This window comes from Falco biarmicus, chromosome 3 (genome assembly GCF_023638135.1).
Source record: "Falco biarmicus isolate bFalBia1 chromosome 3, bFalBia1.pri, whole genome shotgun sequence".
NCBI lineage: Eukaryota > Metazoa > Chordata > Aves > Falconiformes > Falconidae > Falco > Falco biarmicus.
This window is the reverse complement of record NC_079290.1, coordinates 62,550,499-62,570,295: the sequence shown is the minus strand read 5'-3', so window position 1 is coordinate 62,570,295 and position 19,797 is coordinate 62,550,499. Positions and strand designations below refer to the sequence as shown.

The 19,797-nt window shown below is 43.9% G+C and overlaps 1 protein-coding gene across 1 annotated transcript; it reads right to left on the bottom strand.

Annotated features, from left to right (window-relative positions):
• Positions 1 to 7,639: 7,639 nt before the first annotated feature.
• On the bottom strand, positions 7,640 to 19,318 carry PRELID3A (PRELI domain containing 3A). Its single transcript, XM_056331350.1, has 6 exons — positions 19,099 to 19,318; positions 16,310 to 16,478; positions 15,817 to 15,906; positions 15,002 to 15,072; positions 14,805 to 14,907; positions 7,640 to 9,301 (listed from the first exon to the last, which is right to left on the bottom strand). Exons 1-6 carry the CDS (start codon positions 19,128 to 19,130, stop codon positions 9,188 to 9,190), a joined length of 579 nt encoding a protein of 192 aa, XP_056187325.1. The 5' UTR covers positions 19,131 to 19,318; the 3' UTR covers positions 7,640 to 9,187.
• Between the last annotated feature and the right edge of the window lie 479 nt (positions 19,319 to 19,797).

Genomic DNA, 19,797 nt, shown 5'->3' with positions numbered 1-19,797 from the left:
AACCAGACCGATAGAAATGCAGGAAATCTCACTTTGCATCTCCCCTGTTGTTCTTACCATTTTCTCCTGGAAATGTCCCGGCCACGTTACAATCACCCTGTCTGTCCCCTGCTCGCAGCCCTCTTCCCTGGTATCCTCCAGCCACTGAGGTGCAGAGTATCGCACATTTATTTTCCCCTTTGAGAGGGATCTAGGACGTTGCAGAGCAGGCAGGATCAAGGACTAAATCCTGAGTGTGCAAAGGGAAATGAGCCCCTCACGGCACGCCTGTGCCCCCCCCCCCGGCCTTGGCAGGGTCTGGGGTGGCCCCGGGGAAGTGGCGCAGCCTCATCATCCAGCCTGCGCCTTCCTGGGGTGCCCCGCAGCCCTTGGCTCGGGCGGGCTCTGCTGCGCAGGGCAGGGCGCAGACACCAAACAGCAACGTGGTGGTTGCACAAAACCGCCACGGTGATGTGATTGAGCTCCGTGTCGCTCGCCCAGAGCTGCCGTGGGACAGGGCCTGGATAACCTCCCTTTTTCCCTGGGAAAAACCCTCCGGGCTGCTGATGCACGCTGTGGCAGGCTCCACAAAATGTGGGGTGCAGAGGGCTGCTTCTCCCCTTCCCTCCCATCCCTTCCTCTCTGGCACAGTTGCCCCACATTATCCTGGCATTTCACTCCGCAAAAGAAGCAGCAGCGAGCTGGTCTGTCACGCAGCGCCTGAAGGAGCACAGCTCGCTGCTTGCCCAGCTCTCTGCAGAACGGGCTATTTTTAGCTCTCCATCTCGCTGCTTGCGCTAGCATCCCAAATCCACTGCAACCATTTGCCTGTGTCCCCGCAGTGCTGTCCTATTTATGGTCTGATCTTCACATTAGCGTCAGAGGATGAAATCAGAAGCTTGTAAATATGTGTAATATATTTATTAATATTTAGGAAGTCTCCATCAATCATGCAATGGGAATTGACTTTCCCACGACATTTTAAAAAGGAAATTAGTCTTATTTTATGTGTGTTGGCTATTCTCTTTATTAGAGTTAACGCTTTAAGCCCCCTAATACAGTTTGCACTCCATAGGCATTTTAGAGTGGATCGCTGCTGACGAGAACATGGGACTAGCACAGTGGGCTCCCTTCCATTAATTTTTACAATATTTTAATTTTTTTAATGTATTAATATGCCCGAGATCTGTTTAAATATAATGTAGGAGACCCAAGGAGTTAAAAATGCCACCGGCAGCATCGGTCTTGTGGTCTTGTATGTGAACCCGGTTGTGGAGAATTCAAACCCGGCTCTGCCTCACAGCGGCGGCTCTCAGACCTGACCTTCCAAATGGCCACAGCGACAACAGTGCTTTGGGCGTTTGTGGTTTTTAACCTTTCCCCGTTACTTCCTTTATACAGGGAGAGGTGTCACCTGGCAAAAATAAAATGCCTTTCCATTATAGCCCTTGTCTGTGTTAATTATTCATGTGGAAGATGATTTAAGGTTTTGTCTCCTTTTCTTTTTCGTGCTTTTATACTTTTGTGAGATCAGTCAGAAATTTCTTTGGGCAAAGAATTGTTAATGAAAATGATTGAACAACAGCTGAACGCTGGCTGGGCTGCATGAAGTGACGGAAACATGTTGAAGTACTCTTAGAATAGCAATAAAGCTGCTTGTGTAACCCCAGTGCTGTGAGTAGCTCCCAGTTGTCATTTCCAGCCAGCTCCCCATTACTGGTGCGTTGCTGCTTCCGACACTGATGGTCTGTGGCCGAGTACAGGCTCTGGGAAATCTCCATCCCTCATCTTCAGGAGAGAAATGCTGGGAGTCTTTTGGAGAGGTTTTGGATTGATTGCTTTTAGTTTTTAAACCAGAAGCGGAGAGAACGTTTTTATCACTATTACATTGTTCTCTTTCAAGTTCCCCTTTTTCTGCAGGCAAGTTCAGCGTCACCTTCCATGGTTTGTTACTGGCTGCATGCTCTGTAGGTTAAAACTGATTTAGAAGCTCCAACTTTAGACTCTTGATTGCTACCTTCATGCTTCACCTCATCCAGCAGCTCTGTACATCTTTTAGGAATGTCTCTCTTAAGAGCTCAGTCTCATCTGTGAAACAGTGACAGCACATGGGCATGAGGCAAAGGTGCTGTGACTGTGCGCTCTGGTGCTACAGCGTATGGGTTATGTTAACGTTACCGTAAAATTTTGTAGTATTTCCGTGTTGATGACTTGGAGCTGCTCTGGTTTATTTCTTCTTCTTTTGTATGTATGTATCTTGAGGCCAATCTGAGAATGTTTATGAATATTGATTCCAGCTATAAAGACCTGTTCTGTTGTTTCTGATTTTTACTTCAGATTTTTTGGGTACCTGAAATCACTACTCAACAGGGTTTCCTGGTAGGAGAACCATGAGAGGGGCATTAGCTTAGTCTGACATGATACACAAAGACACAAACCAGTTTCCTGACTCATAAGCCTAAGTTCAGGAGCACTGTCCTCACGGCAACTCTATCCCAGCATCACAGCCCCGTCCCACTGGGAGGGCTGGTGCCAGCTACCGTGTGCAAAGGGTGGGCGCCAAGTAGCACCCACAAGCTCCAGCAGCCCAGAGCAGAGGGAGCCTGTGGCCCTCCCTGCGTTTTCAGCTTGATATCGTAAAATCCCAGAGCTGCTCTTGCTGCTCAGTTGACCTGGCACAAGCTGCAAGCCCTTCTGTGCCTCAGAGTCCCCATCTGCAAACACAGGGAGTGCAAAGCAGCTAAAACCGTTCAAGGAATTTTGAGAGCTGCTGGTAAAGAGATGAGTGCCCAGAGTCAGACCTAGTAGGATCCTGCACTGCAAGTTTCCATTGGCTTCCGGTACTTGAAAGCACTTAGCCCCACTTCCAGGTGCACTGAATTCCAGATAGTTGAACCTTTACAATATTTTGTCAAGCAAAGAATTGTGAATCAAATTTATCGTGGTAGTCTGCACTCAGCGGGTGTCATTGGGTGTAATCAGAAGATGGAGCTGAACAGCTGTCAGACAGGCACTGCAAATTTTATGTGGCAGTAGCTTTGCTTGTTTATTTGCACCGAACTGCAATTTGGTAACTTCAGTTTCTTCTGCGGGGCGCTGCCTTGCAGTGGCAGCACCTGGCTGAACCGAGTGTCAGATGCGCAGCTAGCCTGGGCTCCGTGTCCTGAAATAACGACAGAAGCACCGCAGTCTGCAAAGGTTGTCGAGAGGGGCTTTGTAGAACAGTTCTAGAGGAACCTGTTTGGAATAGACCTTTCTGTAGCTAATGAAAAAAATACGTGTTTAAGCAGATAGTCTTTTGAGGTGCCAAGCTACTCAACGTATAGTCACAGCTGGAAAACACCGGTTTGATTATTAACCCATTTGATTAAAAAAAACCCTGCAAGTGAAAAACTTTATGAAAAACCACGTTTTTTGTGCCTCCCATGCAGTTACAGCCTTTACATTAAGCTACAGGCCCTCCCTGTGTTTCTCTAACCAGAGTCACATCAGGGCTTAACAGTGGGAGCCAGCAATGCTTTGGCTTCTGCTGGACGGGCTGTGGCCAAACACTGCAGTCTGGGATTGTTAAATTGGATTTCAGGGGCTGCTAAATCTAGAACTAAAGGACATGGGCATGAGCTGATGCAACTTCTGCAGGGGGTTGGCTTGCGAAGTTCGTTGAAAATAAGCACCAGTGAAGTTGACACTTATATATGGGGAGGCTGTGGTCTCATGGCCCAGCTTACGGGACAGGCAGAGGCCAAGGCCCAGCTTTGGCTTACGGCATTTAAGACACATTTCTGCTGAAGGGGCTGGTGTTACATTACCTGTGAATTAGAAAGCAAAATGAAAATACAATGTGGAGTGTATTTGAGCTGTATTTCTGTTAAAGCTGGTTCCCCCTCCCCAAACCCCTCTTTTAATAAAGGAGAAAAAAAACCCCAAACAAACAAACAGGAGATGCACTTTTTGGATATGAACAGGCCCAGAGCACAAAGCTCCTCCCCTGCAAACTTCTGCTTCTGTGTTGTCACTGCGCATGTACCGTCTGCGCAGCTTCAAGTACACCAGGGGCATCGCCTCTAACAGAGAAAGGCAACAGATTTGTCTTATGCTTGTTTTCATGTTACGTGGTACTGAAATTCAATTTCTTGTTTATGCGTTCCTAATAAAAAGTTCTTTAAAATGACACTGCATTGCTCTCACCTTCTTGAGCTAACTGTGATGACAGCAAGCATCATTTCTTACACCAAACAGCGGGGAAGGGCATGTTCCACGTGTGTGTGCGTGGCCAGGTAGAGCCCTGAACCTTAGCTGCTGCAGATTTTAGGTTAGGTTTAACTGGGTTAGAAACAAAATTATAGAAGGGTAAGAAGGACAAGTATTGTACCAGCAGGGTGTGTAATTAGGAGCCCTTACTGATGATTTTACTTGCAGGTGCCTTCCAATAAAATAAGAAGCATACCTCAGTCACCTCAGCTGTGGAAAAATTAACAGGACAAGACTTGCACCTCACAAAAATGCCTTCTCGTTGAACAAATTGATAGTGAAAGCACAACCTGCTTCCTGGAGCTTCGATTAAAAGGCTAGCCCATAACCTGCGTGATTCTGACCGGTAGCAAGTAGTGTTGGAGTAAAAAGATAGTTTATTACATAACTTTTAGATAATCAGATAAATAAAAGATATTACTTACAAGTCAAGGCTAATCCTTTTAGATGAGTCTTGCCTGGTTTACTGCAAAACGAAGCAGCTGCTAGCCCCACGTGCAGTTACCAGTTTAGGCACAGAGGACCCCCACAGAGCTTTTGGGCGGTACCGTGTGCCGCTTACAGGGAGCTCCAGGGAGGCTGGTACTGTGTCCTGCTGCCTACACAGCACAGACTAACATAAATAATTTTTCTGCAGCCTTCTCTGAAAGCCAACAGCCCATTTTATATTACAGCAGTTACACCCAGAAGTGTTTGTTTAAACTGAGGATGTTGTTTATTTAAGATAGCACCATAGTGTACATAGACACTTACAGAGTCCTGCCCTTCACAGCTTACAATCTAGGAAGATGCAACAACAGGAAAGGTGTTGCCCACTGCTCCACCTGAAAATTTAAATGGAAAGTGTCACATCAAGGAATGCCACCAGTCACCTTAGTGCTACTTTATTACATCATCAGATACATCAATGCCTGATATGTGCTATACGTTAATTCCTGATGCACGCTAAGTGCTGCAGTTCAGTGCCTTGTACTTGGGTTCAGCAAGTCTTTCAAGAACTCTGTAACTTACACTAGGATTGCCCATTTTCCCAACAAATACGACCCTTCCCCCATTGCGCCTGCTGACCTGATGGGCGAAAAGAAGTCAGAAGTATGGGGGAGCAAGGAGGACTCACACTGGCACAAAGGCAAGTCAGAATTAAAAAAAAAGGAAAAAAAAGGATGGTCTATGCAAAACCAATCACACACAAGACCACTTAATTACACTGTTGTAAGGTAATGCCTTTTGTTGCTAACGTGAGCCTGTCTGCACTAGCATGAAAAACAGACATCAACCAGCAACCCGAATTTACCTCAAGTTTGGTATCTTTAACATCTTAAAAATCTTTCTGGGCCAAGAGCTAACATGCCCAGTTTGCCATGCTCTGGGAACCACTGCTGCCGTCTCCCCTCGCTGCTTCCCCTGCAGTCAGGAACCCGCCGTCCCCAGCCGCAGCCCTCCCACAGCCGGGGTGTGCGGCGCAGCTCTAGTTACTGGGCAGGGTGGGCAGCCACACTTGTAACCAACCCGGAGACCCCAGACACTGGCACTAAATTCTTAAACCACACACAGCCTGCTCCCTCTCCCTTGACCTGCAACCTAACGGCTGAGGAACACCAACCGCAAACCTCAGTGGCTTGAATAACGGCAGCAAACCACCTCCCTCCCCCAACACACAGAACTACTTCAATTATATTTTCAACTCTCAGTGTGCAGAATTCTTACTCCAAATGGCACTTGCTACCCACTAATCAGCATGGTTACAAGTACTGAGCTTTCTTCTGCTTGGTCCCCAGCCCATCAAGATCCTTCCAAGTTAATGAGTGTTGACTTAACACTATTTCTTCTTTATACAATTTTTCCTCCTCTGTACCTGGCTGTTTCTGCACCAGTGCAAAAAGCTACATCCCCTGCCCTGCAAGCAGCTGAGCACTTTCCCTGACATACAGCTTTTTGTCTTCAATAAGACACCTCAGTCAATGCACATGACATAAAATTGACTTCAGAAATACTTTCTAACCATTTCCAGTAAATAAAGAAAAGCTGGGGGAGTTTCCCTAGGGAAGGGCCAAGGTAAGCAATTCCAAGGTAGGGTGCTTTTTGCCCCAAGGGTCAACCCCAGACTGTAACTGTGACAGAACTGGAGTGGGAAATGGAGTGCTTCAAAAACAGAGTTACACACAGCAGAGCTGAACGTACAGTTACAGATCCCATGGAGGAAAGTTACATGGTCAAGGGAGAAGGGTGGGAGCTCCGTGTGCAGACTAGATGGGCAGAAAGCAGAAGAGTGGAAGTGTCCAGGAAAGCTTATGGGAAATTAAGCACCACTTCATCTGCTAAACACTAGAGCCTACTTGGTCCCGGTGTGACCACTGCCTGCAAGGTCCTTTGTATACACTGGCAAAATGAGCGACCACAGGAAGATCAATAAGCCCAGAGGTGCAGGAGCGTCACCTACCCCAAAGACAAGGCGAAAGGCAGCAGCAGTGTCCGGCAGCAGAGGCAGGCAGCTGGGTGACAGAACTGGCCTCTGGAAGAAATTAGGTTTTTTCCTAACCAAAGCTTCCCCGTTCCCATTTAGCCTAGAGAAAGGCAGAAGAGGACCGAGCGCAAGCAGGCAAAGTGCCGATCCATGGCAAGCGGAGCAGCAGACAGACTGAAACCCAAGCATCTAGTCATACAGTTCCCAAGTAGCACGAAACGCGGAACAGAAGCAGCCCCAAACGAGCAGGGAATGAAACAGAAACGAGATGCTGCAACACAAGCAGATCAAGGATTTGTTTCTGGAAGGAAACAAAGTGCGAAGTAAGTAATCCAGAAAACTGATGCGTAACTGGTACTGACACTAAGGTGTAGCAGAAGAGCTCAGCCCTAGACAGAGCCTGTGGTGACTTTTCTGGGACACCAGCTAGTGCCGGATGGTGCTACACACAAGTCAGTCAGCTTTAAGACAACACTGACAATTTCAAATCTGATGCAAGGAGCAGCTTTATACAATTCTTCCAAACTGAAGCAATACATGAACTTCTCCAAAGACTTTTCTACCCACCCACCCACCCCCAACAGTCAGGTTTTCATCATCTCCAGCAGGCATGTATGGAAATGCTGAAGTACCAGTTTCCACATGCACACACACTTACTCATCTTTTCCTTTCATTTGCAGAGCTCTGCCATAGCTGCACTTCCCTTCCTAGCAGAACACCACCATAAGCTAGAACATCTTCTGCTTTCTTTATCTGGGATGTGGCATCACTCCTCTGGTAAGTGGACAACTGACCTGCAGCAAAGCTATCCAGAGTATCTTCTGGAAAGGAGCTTTTATCAGCCTTTAAGCTCCAAGTTTCTGTTTCAAAATAAGAAAGGCTTTAGGTCCATACAAAAAGAGCAATGTTAGTATTAGCTCTCATTTAATTGCTTTCAACTACTGTATTTTTAAAAAAATTAAGTTTATTCATTAGGATCATGTAATTTAGTGAGACTGTAGTTACACCCAAATTAATGTTCACTTTCAAACTAACCAGAATATGAATGCTGAAATTTCCCTTAAGCTACAGACACACCAACATTTTGGTCTTCTAGTTTTTTAAAAGTTACTCATGCTCTTTAACAGCTCCCTAAATGCATGCTTGCTACTTGAACGAGTAAACATCCTCGCAACGTTTATTTCACTTTGTGCGCACTCCAAAAAAAAGTTAAAATGCCCTAGCAGAGGGCTGTCTAAGAAACATACACTATACCTGGACCAAATATGAAAGTTCTGTGAACATCGGACAAGGCTCAGACTGTTACCAATATGTGTTTATGCACGTTTTATAGGAAGCGGTTTCTGCAGTTACTGCAGTATTTTTCCAAATAATGAAATTTACATTGATCCTAAAACCATTTTGTACCAATATGGAAAGTGTTGAAAAGATTCAGTTACACTAGTAGTCAGTAGTTAGTAGAAAGCATTCAAAAAGGAGGGTCCATTTGTTTTTCTTTACTCTTGTTTTCTCCATTCAGGGCATGAAAAATACATGTTCATGAAAACTTACCATTTGGATTTCAAATTTCCTGCTTACTTCTCATTTCAACTCTTCTGGTTATTGCATCAGTCTCTCCCTCAGTTAAGACATGATGTGAAGAGCAAGGACCAGTGGAACAGCACAGACTCTTCACTCAAGTAGCCTACAAGTACCCTTCTTAGAGATAAACATGAGAAGTATGTCCCAGCACCTTCCAGGAATTACTACTCCTCTCCTCATAGGAAGGGGAGGAACTAGGGCAAGTTAATAAATATGAAAATAAATTATATCCTTCTCCTCACCAAAAACACTGTTTTAAGCTATTAACATCAATAGAAATTTTATCTTTGTTTGGATACAAACATCTAAGAGGCTATATATTTGCGTGCCATGTTCAGGCAGCTCATTTAAACAACGTAAGAAAAGTTAGTACCACACGAGCTTTCCAGGATGATCTCCTAGATAGCTATCTAATTCTACAGCATCATGTTCTGACTCATCTAGTTCCCTTTAAATGGTCATAAGACACTATCAGATACCAAAACAGACAAAATTCAGTGCTCTAGTACCCATCAGCCCTTCACAGAACAGATGTTCACATGGAAAACCCTTAATACCACACATGCATTCTTTTCAATTTCAAGTCTGAGTATGAAAAAACAAGATGATGTAAATATAACATACTCTCTGTCTTTGTTATAAAAGGCACATTTAGGCAGTTTTAAATGTGCTAAATGTTTTGTTTCCAGTGTTAAAAATTAATTGTTTAAATGAAAAGAGCATCTGCAGGAGGTCAATTTAATCATCAGTAGGCAATGGAAGCTGCTGTGGAGATGACGATGAGGTTACTTTTCCGGTGATCCAGTATTCTTATAAATATATAAAACCTCTGCAGATCAGCCTTGGAAGGGAGATCCACAAAGCAGTCTGCAGAATAAAACTTTTCTGTCAGTTACTTGGTATTTTTGGTTTTATTTTTCTGTTGATGCTGCTGCCATAGCTGGTTTCATGCCCTCACGTGTTGACTTCAGCTCCTCCAATTCTGTGTTTAGTTTGGTGATCACCCACTCCAGGGCATCCCGACCCTGCCAGGAAAATACTAGAATTTAGGATCAGAACAGATACACCACCATTGCTCATGTTCCTATAGTTTTTCCTCTGTCAGACATGAGACATTTTAAAATTAATGTCATGCCCCGCACAGTTTAATACCAGTTTATATTGATAATTTCTTAGCATCTTCTCATGGAAACTTCACTGCAAAGGCATTTGCTTACCCCGTAAGCAAGAAGTAAATGCAATATTCGTGTGAGCTCACAGTAGCATACCTAGGCAAAAAAAGCCTAATTCAGCAGCTTTCCCTGTCATTTTTACTCTTTGCTACTCCCATCACCCAAAGAATATCAGCAAATTTATGGCAAAGTCCAGATACTGTTCTCAGATTCATTAACCAAGTTATACGGACAGTTTTTGAGAAGATCCTGGACAAAGAAAGATAGTCTTCCAAGTGCTCTTTGAAGTAGCAACTAATTGATTTAGTATCTAGCAAGAGTTCAGAGGTGGACTTGCACTGAATTCTGATTCATGCACAGCAACTTTTCAGCACATAAACCAGACTAATTGGAAGACCACAGGCACATATTTTGTATCAAGGTACGGTCCTTCTCTGTTCAGTACTCAGAATGTGAGTGCCCCAAAGCTAGGCACTGACAGCCAATGCTTTGTTAAGAGCTGGGGAATCCAGCAAAATAAGCATGTCAAAACCCTTTAACCTTAAGAAGACACTGTAGCAGCTGCAACCCAATAACCCCAAGATGAGCACGCAGCCAGGCACACAATGAAGCCAATAAAATAAAGAGAAGCACTTTAACTAAATAAACGTGCAAGATTTTAGAGCTCCACAATCTCAGAATGATAGCTTTTGCCAAAACAAGCAGATGGGATCAGACCAGGAAAACACCTGGCCTTTTTTCACTTAAAGAGAAGCCAAGAGACATTCACCTCTATTACCCTACCAAGAAAAAGAAGTACAGAGCAGAGCAGTAACTGGGAGCCATATGGCTCTGGCCAAGTCTAGAGGAGTTCTGGAGATAAAGGGTCTGAACCCACAAAGTCCTAACCTTCAGGAAAGCCAGTGTCAGTGTTCAAGCCCTTTGCAGAGACTGAGGGAAAGGAGGGGAACACCCATCCACACACAGATAATTTTGTTCAGAACTATGATGTGCTGAGTTTTTTGTATGCATTATAGGTGATAAAGTGAACTAAAACCTCATCAAGTGTCCAGAACCTACTATCTTCCTTTATAAACCACTAAGCATGAACAAAAATCTGCATGAACAGCTTTGAAAACCTCCACAACAAAAACAATCAAAACAAAACCCACACATACTCTTGAAGGAATTTTATTTTTTTTTGAGGCTAGAAATATTAACAGCCCAGTTCCAGGCTGTGAAGGGTAACCTATTAAAAGAAATAAAGATGTACTATGAATAACAGTGTATTTATCTCAAGACCTTTACTAAGTTCACTGAAGGACTGGCTCCATTTCTATTCAGGTTTTTCATATTACAGGAACTTACAGAATAAACACTAATTGCTATATCTGCACTGGGAGGCAGTCCTTAAACGGAGAAGTCATCCACGTATAGGCAACAAAGCGTTCAGCTCTTGGTCAGAGCTCAGAAAGGGGGATTCTGCTCTACCCAGAATTACCTCAAGAACTAGTATGTTTATGTTAACTCAGTTCAAGATAACCCTTTCAGAAATACTAACAATATTCAAGAAAGCACGATTTACATTGTCCAGTTCAAGTATGGGTTGCTGAAAAAAGTCCTTAGGAGAGTATGATTTAACTTCCGAGTTCCTTCCATTTGAGCACCAAAAATCAACCATGCTTCAGCAGGTGATAACTTCCACCCTCCACATCCTTGCAAGACCTGGGAACACCAGCAAAGCATGCATAAAAGCACCCAGACAGGAGTAGGCTAGCATAGCAACAAGTTGTAACTAGCCACGAATGGAGTGCTCCTTAAAGAACAAAGTGGGGGGAGAGAGGGGGAATCATCTTACAGTAAGCACGCATTAGGATATTTGAAAGTCAAGCTAAAACGTCCTCTCTTAGGTGACACAGGCACAGAGAACTGGGTAAGACGGCAACAGCTTAGCTGTTATGTTTGTCTAATTGCACAAAGAAGATATGTCAGAAAGTCAAACACGGTTGATGTAGCAAATGCTCAGTGGAAAAATCAGTCCCTGACTACGAAACCACCAGGTCATAGAGTTTTAGTTGTTATAATTGTTGATAAGGTAAAAAAAATACAATCCATGACGTTCAACTGAAGCACCAAGATATTTCCTTCAGTTTTTGAGACTACATAGGTCTGCGTGTCTCCTTAGACCTGCATGTGCTATATGCTATATTTTGCAGCTATGAATAAACCTGTGATATTGGCAAGGAAGACTTCAGAAATATTCTGCACAGGAAATTAAGTTACAAATCTCAATCAGAGGCAAAGCCTCCAAGTACTGCAGAACTTCCCAGTTACCAGAAAAAATCTGACAGAGGATTGGTCTGTAAAGTTTCACACTGTATAACAAATTCTGTAGTAGTCATTAAGCAAGCACATTCATTACCAAGCATGCATATTATATTAGTCTTTATTGCATATGTTAGCAGTATGAGGTGTTTGGCAGACCAAAGGCTGCATATGAAGATTTGTTGGTAGAGCTTAAGTGACTGATAAATGCTGAGCCTTTGTAGTTGATGTTTTCCAGAAAAACAGCCATAAAAGCTTAGTGGAATGAGAACATAAAAGCAAACACTCATGGCATACACTGATCTCAAAGTAAGCAGTATAAAAACCCCTACATACTTAACTAGGAGAAGCAGCATAATGACTTTTTTCTTTTTTTAAGGAATCTTTTTAGTCGAAGCATAAGCCAATACAGGAATGACAGAGACAGGCTACACTGACTAGTGGAAGGAAAACAATCTGTACAGAGGTATCACAGAGGCAAGTACACTCTGTTCTCAACCTTGAAGTCAGATTTTTTCATAGTCACATCACTTAAGGGATACGTCACTACTGAAATGAATATAACTACAAGACCAATGAAAAACACGAACAATCTGGCGTTCTGACAGCTTCAAGCTTTGTATGGATTTCCACGGAAGTTCACAGAAGGGCATCAAAATTCCTCAGGCATAAGAAAAGCAAATACAATTTCACTATGCAAACAATTAACCCTGTCAGGCAATCTGTTTCAAGTGATCAATTTTATATCCTAAGAATACAATTCTGTTTCATTTTTATAATGCCAATTCCAGTCACTAACCAATTCATTAATTTCTTCAGGTACTACATACTGAAATCACAGAAACTAGGACCAGATCAAACGCTTGGTAGAGGGACTCACTGACAGGCCTAGTTATCTGCAGTCATTATTCCACTTTCAAACCACAAGCAATACTGTGTGGCACAAGACGTGGCTGCAGCAAGTTGGCTGTCCAGGTGGCATAAGCACAGGTTAGTTGATCCAGTCAAGATCTGACCTACTCTCACTTTCTGCAACTGCAGTGTAATGAACATGTTTGCCATTCCTGTATGCAATGTATATAAAACAAACATGCAGGTTAATTTACGAAATTCACACAACAACAATCCATGCACATATTTGCTAGAAAGCTGAAATGCTGTACCAAGAAGAAGAATGCTGGCATTACCACTAGTTAGTACAAACTGTAGATGTGGAGAACTGCTAGCTTAGAGCGCTTTCAGAATTTTGAATTATCCACTCAATAGCATCCCACCCCTGGAGTAACACAAAAAAGATTTACAACATATGGCAAATGAGTTTTCCATCATCATTGAAAATAATGCATCATCTGCCACCTCTACCTCAGAGCAAAATCTCAATAGTTACTTCCTATTTCTTCAGAATAAAAAAACATTTTCCAGCAACTTTCATGAAGTTTAAGAGGGGTTCTAAGAGCACAGAGGCACAGCACAGCATGCAAGAGCTAGTTATAGCAGAGTAGGTTACTGGCTAGCAATGAAAGAGTGGGCAACAGCAAGTACAAATTCCTGCCAAATTCAAAATCTCTAGAGACTCTTCAGTGAAAAACAAAGGTCTTTTTTATTTGCAAGAAGCTTGTGAGCCAGTGTGTTCCTTGAAAATGGCAGAACAGAAGAACAATCTTTAAAAGAAATTAAGCTTCCACACAGGCAACACCTGAACAGGTACCAAGAAATATTTACACGCTTTCGCTAAGTTCAATAGAGACATGCAAATGTGACAGATGCCACAAGAGGAATTCAGCCAGCACTTTTAAGTGTGCCTAGTTGATCTGGCCGTTTCAACTAGCTAGAGCTTTGCTATCTCCAAGTCAGACTGAAGTTTGGTTGTGAGGCCGGGTTTGGATTCTTTTCAAGAACATATGCCCCACAGAGACTTTTAAATGGAAACTCAATCAAAATAGAATTGTAATTTATCTGAAATACATTGCAGTTATGACTTTCAAACAAACACAGTGAGCACTCAGCTAGTTACAGTAACACTTTGGTGTCTAGAAATTACCCATCACTTCTTCCTCATCCCATGATTTTAACCTGTTTTCCTCTCATTTTTGAAGAAACACACAGAAGAGAGGAAAAGGAGGCTTTCTCCTCTCTGACCTAGTTGGTCAATACCTCCTATCAAGTTGGCTTACACAGCCTTGGTCAAGCTACATATCAGGACAAAGGGCTGGCCAAAACAGAGGCTCTCTGGCATGGTAGGAGTTATCTAGGCCACATTCCCACTGTGCTGACCCTCTGAGCACAAACTCTGACTTCAGGTGCACTTATCCTGCTGTTTGGCAGTGATGCCTATGCTCCTCTAGCAAGTCCATTTCTTTCCCAACTTCCCCAAAGAAGAACAGGACAAAAGTGCCCAAGAACAATCATTCCCCAGCTCTGCCTGTGCTGAAGTGCAGCTCCATGGCTGCAAGCCAAGTAGAAAAAGCGAGCGCTAGACAGAGGAGTCAGTGTAGTGTTACCTACAAAAGCCAGCATAGCTTCACCTCTTCAAAGAATATGCCTCTGCTTACACTACATTACTTTCAGCCAAAGGCACGGAGGCAGCTCAATAACGGGTAGGAACTGGAACAACTGACAAAGCAGCATAAAAAATATGCTAGGATTAAGTGCTAAATCCGGATTATAAAGGCTGAAAAGAAAGTTATATTCACTACTAGCACTAACTCCTGGAAATAGGAGTTTAGTGTTTAAAAAGGTGCTTTGGAAAAAAAACCCAAAACCCAACTAATAATATGTATATGCTAGATGTAACTGTAGCATACACACAGAAGTTTGTTTGTTCTTCTGTGCAATTCTAGTTGAAAAACAGATTTAGTTGTGAAACCTTTTCATGCTTTGGGAAATTTTATTCTACTTGCTGAGGTCCTACAAAAAAATCAGTTGAAACTCTGTGCACAAAGTTCTGAGAAACTAAATATAGTACTCAGCACACATGATTGACAATTACTATTTCAACAAAAAGAAAGGTAGGGGTGGAGGGAGAGAGGGAGAAAACAGAATAAAGATGTACCTTTCTGGCATTAGAAGATATTGTGTTTGCCATTAAGCTCTCCAGATAACTGCTCAAGCTAATGCCTTTAACAGTAATAATTGCTTCTTGAGTTAGTACAGTTCTGTAAGAGAACAAAGAAAGGTTAATATTTAAACTGAACTGGACTAACATAATGTCTCCTATATACAAAGAAGCATACAGATATCCTTACTTACTTTTCAGGGTTTTCAGGATGAGGTGTGTAAACCAGTCTCTCATCAACAGACACTAGGTTTGTGAGAGTAATCTTAAAAAGAGAAAAAAAAAGAGCTGAAATCCTTACTTCCTGCCTTTCATTTTTCTGTTATCAACAGTACTACTCAAAAGTAGAGTGCTCAATTTAATGTCAGAGACAAAGCAGCGTACACAGAATACAAAACCCAGAACACAGTCAATAAAAAGACCTATAAAGGGTGATGCAGCTTCTCCTATCCTCGATCTAATTATATCAATCTAAGTTCCTATCCACACTACAAAGAAGAAACAGCTTTCCATTTGTTTTCTCTGAATGTTGAGTCTTATATGATTTATGGCTTGGGATTCAGAGAGGCTCTCCAAGACCAAGATCACCATAACACTATTTGGACTATACAGAAAATTAATACTCACGAAAAGACAATGCCTCTTGTACAGAGACAAGGCTCTCCTACAGACAACTCCAATCTGATAGTTACAAGTTCCCAGGACACCAAAATACAGCATAAGACTTAATTTACATTTTGTAGAACAAGCTATTCATATAGAATTCAAACTATTTTACATGCATTCTGAGAAATAATCTTACATTAAAAACAGAATCACAGGTGTTTGATCCCAAAGTATTTAAAATTTCCTTTTCGTGGGAAGATGGAGGGCAAAAAGAGAGACAACTAAGACATGGAACTTGCCGCCTCCCAATGGAAGACGCAAACACATTTCTAATCTAAATGTTAAGAGCAAAACACCTTATCTCCAGTACTAATCACCAGAAACTTCTTAAGCTATCACTCACATTAGTTGAGGAAAGCTCCATCTTTTTTTCCACTGGATCTACCACAGAATGTTCCTCAATGTAAGTCAGAGTTCTACTTGTTCCTAAAATCTGAAAGTGAAGAAACAAAAAAATTTAAAAATAACAAAGTTAAGCACTAAAAAAACTCCAAAAAACCAACAAAGCTGAAATGCATAAATGTCAAGTCCTTAGTGATCCCAAATAAAGGCAAAGTAATTAATGGATACCAGAACACTGTGATCCGTGGCAAGACTACATCCTCATAGGTTGTATCAGCCATACAGCATGACACAGTCCAGTCTGTAAGGCATGTACAGACATACAAACAAAACATTGCAGGCATATTAAAGCCTACAACATATTCTCACTACTAAGTACACTAATTACAGCTTATGTGATATTTCCTATAAATTAAGCTTTTACTTTGAATTCAGCTCCAACTCAGATGACGACATAAAAATGCATCACACCCTTAAGAAACCATTAAGCGCACCGCTTTTACAATACTCGGCAGTCTCCACTCTGTGCTGAGAAGACGGTGACTATGCAGCCTCCCCTTGTTATCAAGGCTTCTGTCAAGGACATCTACTCCTACCACACATGGATTCATAGGGTTGGGGTACTTTCTCATAGCAGCTTTGATCACTGTATCCCAGGGGTGTCTGTAAAAAGAAGAGGAGACAATATTTATAACTATTTTGTATTTAATAAAGTATTCAGACAACACTACATCAGGGATCTAGCTTGTGTAACATGGCGCATGCTGAACAGCTTCACAGCTCCCCATAGTCCCTTCAGAATACAGTAATGCTTGGAAAGGCAATAAGAAAGTATTGATACAAAAACACAAAACAAAAAATATTCCTTTCTTCAGAGTGAAGAAAGGAATTATTAAACCAAGACTAACAGAAAGGAGGGCAAGGGGCAACAGTCACAAATTGCTGCAAGTGACACTCCAATTAGCTGTACAAAAACTCCACAATGACAGGGTAGCTGTCCACAGAGACTGTCGAATCCTGATTCATTTCAGAACTAAACCAGAAAAGCAACTTGACCTAACATTTTAAGTTAGCCCTGCTTTAAGAAGGGAGCCGGTCTAGATGACCTCCAGAAGTCCACTACAACATAAATTCTTCCGTAATTCTAAGCACATCAAATAAACTAAATTAGAAATCATTAGCTTCTGTTCTTCCTATAGCAAAAAAGCAAAGTTAAATTCAACTAAAAAAATCCAAAAAACCAAACCCAGAAAGTTTAAAATAAAAACACAGATTTTTCAGAACCCATATCAGCTCACTGCCATAAGTCTGCACCTATACTACTGCTTCCAGCAGCTTGTTAGCATGAATTACACTTATACATACTCTTCTCAATACGGAACTGTTTTCATGAAACAAGTTTTGGTTAATGTGAAACTCCTGGGATCAGAGCAGCCCCACTACTGGAGGCCAGGCTGTCCACACAGCTCTTGTTGTGGGACTTCATTTATCATCTTCTGAAATGGAGGAGGCTAGAGAAACCATGGACTTGTTCCAATACAGAAATTCTGTCCCTAAGCAATGATTTCTGTATTCAGAATAACTGACAGATCTGGAACAAAAGGTTTATACCCTTTAAAGGTACTTTTAAAAATTCAGCTATTGATATCTAACATAAGAAGGCTTAGGAGTGTAAAGTTGTACATTGGAACTGCACTTAGGGCCCTAAATGGATTTGATTTTTAAGAACACTAGTTTTAGTCTTAAAATAGACTGGTACAGAAGGGCATCAACAGTACACCACTGCAAGAGCAAACAGAAGCTTGGAAAAATAAGGGTCTTTTTTCCAATAAGAATAATAACAAAAGGTCTTTCAGCTTCATTGGTGCAAGCAGGAGAAACAGAGCTTTCAATTCCTACATCAGAAGGAAGGCTGGAAGACCATTCCTTGTTATCTTCAGTGACTACACATCACAATCGGCAGAAGATACACAAACTAAAATGTCAAATTTCTGTTAAGTGTCCTTGAGGGGTTTTAAGACTCAGAAACTTGATAAGGCACAATATTTTATTAACCCCTGAAATGCACTATGTACACACCTGCACACATTACACTGTAGGATGGGGGCGTTCCAATACAGATCTTGATGAGAAAATGCCAAATAAAAATCGATTTTGTGTTTCCCAGATGACAGATACTCCTCTCAAACTCAGAAGTAACGCCATACACAAGCAGCCTTTACTAGCCTCTGCCTGCCATTTCACAACAGAAGCTACTGTTTACTTATACTAGACGGATGTCAAAGTTGAACACCTAATACCTATGTCAGCATAATTAATTCAGTTGTGTTATTTAATTAAAGACATTTTAAATGGCATTGAAAAAACTGGGATATTTTGTAAATATTTTAGGAAATATCACACCTGGCACTCTCCAGTTTCAAGATTTTTAAGAGACCGGTAGCAGATGAAGTATTGGGGGCATTTTAAGAGCTGTGCTGGAACTGCTGGGTCTTCCACGTCGGCTCCCGGGTATGGCCTGTTACACACCTGTTGGTACTTTCACCTGTTGTTCCCTCACTACACAGAAGTGGAACTGGATGACCAGAACCACGTTCGAAATACGTTCAACGCAGAAAAGGCCTGGCAGTAAGAACAGCTATTGCTTAATGGCTACCTGTGAGGTGTCTCTGTGAAAGCCACGGCTAAGGCAAGCCACATAGTCACTCTGTCGTCCATGCCCTTGGAATGTATCATCAAGCACGTCCGTGGGGTTTGGGTTGGGTTCTTGGGCTTTTTGAGAGCGTAAAAGTTCTTTTTCCCTAAATACCTACACCTTTATCAAGCCGTTACGCCGCCGGCCAGCTCTGCCGCTGCCCGGTGGGAACGGTACTTCCCTCCGCAAGCGGCAGGAGGTGGGAGAAACCCTCGCAAGGGTCCGAGCACGCAGGGAAGCTCAAGGTGATGAAGGCCCCGCAGCGTGGGGAGCGCTGCCGCACCGCCGGGGACCGGCCCCCGCCCACCCCCCGAGCCGGAGGGAGTTAAGGCCGCCAGAAGCCGGTGCCCAATCCCCGGCTGCCGGGCGAAGCTTCGTGCCGGCACAACCGGTCAGGAACCCCCGCCGCTCCCAGCCTCCCTCCTCCGGCCGCGCCCGCGGTTATTTCCTATTTCCTCCTGGCGGGGCCCGGCTTCCCCGCACGGCCCGGCCCGACCCCGTCAGGCGCCGGAGCGGCGGCCCGCCCGCGCAGCCGGTGGAAGGAGCCGCGCCGCCGTTCCGCGGCCGCCCCTCAGCCCGGCCCCTCACCCGAACACATGCTCCGAGCTCCAGATCTTCATGGCCGCCCTCGGTCTCTCCTCAGGGCCGGCGGGAAGGCGGGCGGGCGGCCGGCGGCAGTTCTCGCCTGACAGCCACACGCCGGCCGGCCGGCGAGCGCGAGCAGCCACGGGGGGCGGAGCTCCGCGTGCCGGCGCTGGGCGTGCCCAGCCGGCTCCTGCGTCACGCTCTGGCGTCACGCGGCTCCGTCACCGCCTCGCCCCCCCCGCTCCCCCCTCCTCCTCGCGTCAGTGGCACGGCGGCACCGCGCAGGCGCAGCGGCACGGGCGGGCCAGGCGCTCGCTGCGGGCCTGCCCGGGCGGCTCCGAACGGTTCTGGGCGCCGCTCCGCTCCGGTATTACTGGAGACGGAGCGAGCAGCCGGCTTTGCGCGTTGCTTACGTTGGAGTTCTGCTTTCAGGGCGCCGGCAGCCCAGGGCGGGACACTGGGTGCAGGGCGCGCTGCTGTGCCTGGGGGTGAAGGGATGGCGCTGAACGCCTTAGCTGCCCTGAAGGCCTCTGCACACAGTAAATTTTGTAGCGAAGATCTCGGTATAAAATCGTTACGTATGGGGGAAAAATAATAAAGGAGACAAGTTATTTCCCACCAGGCTCTGCTGAACGTTACCGCTGGGTTATTCGGAAACGCCGCGGAGGACCCGTCCCCCTGGGGAGCCGCGGGGAGAGGCGC

Coding starts and splice junctions, on each gene's coding strand:
- PRELID3A (XM_056331350.1), bottom strand. CDS start 19,130: ATGAAGATCTGGAGCTCGGAGCATGTGTTCGG. Junction 15,907..16,309: donor TGCCGAGTATTGTAAAAGCG/GTGCGCTTAATG, acceptor CTTCACTTTCAG/ATTTTAGGAACAAGTAGAAC. Junction 9,302..14,804: donor TATCTTCTAATGCCAGAAAG/GTACATCTTTAT, acceptor TTTTCCTGGCAG/GGTCGGGATGCCCTGGAGTG.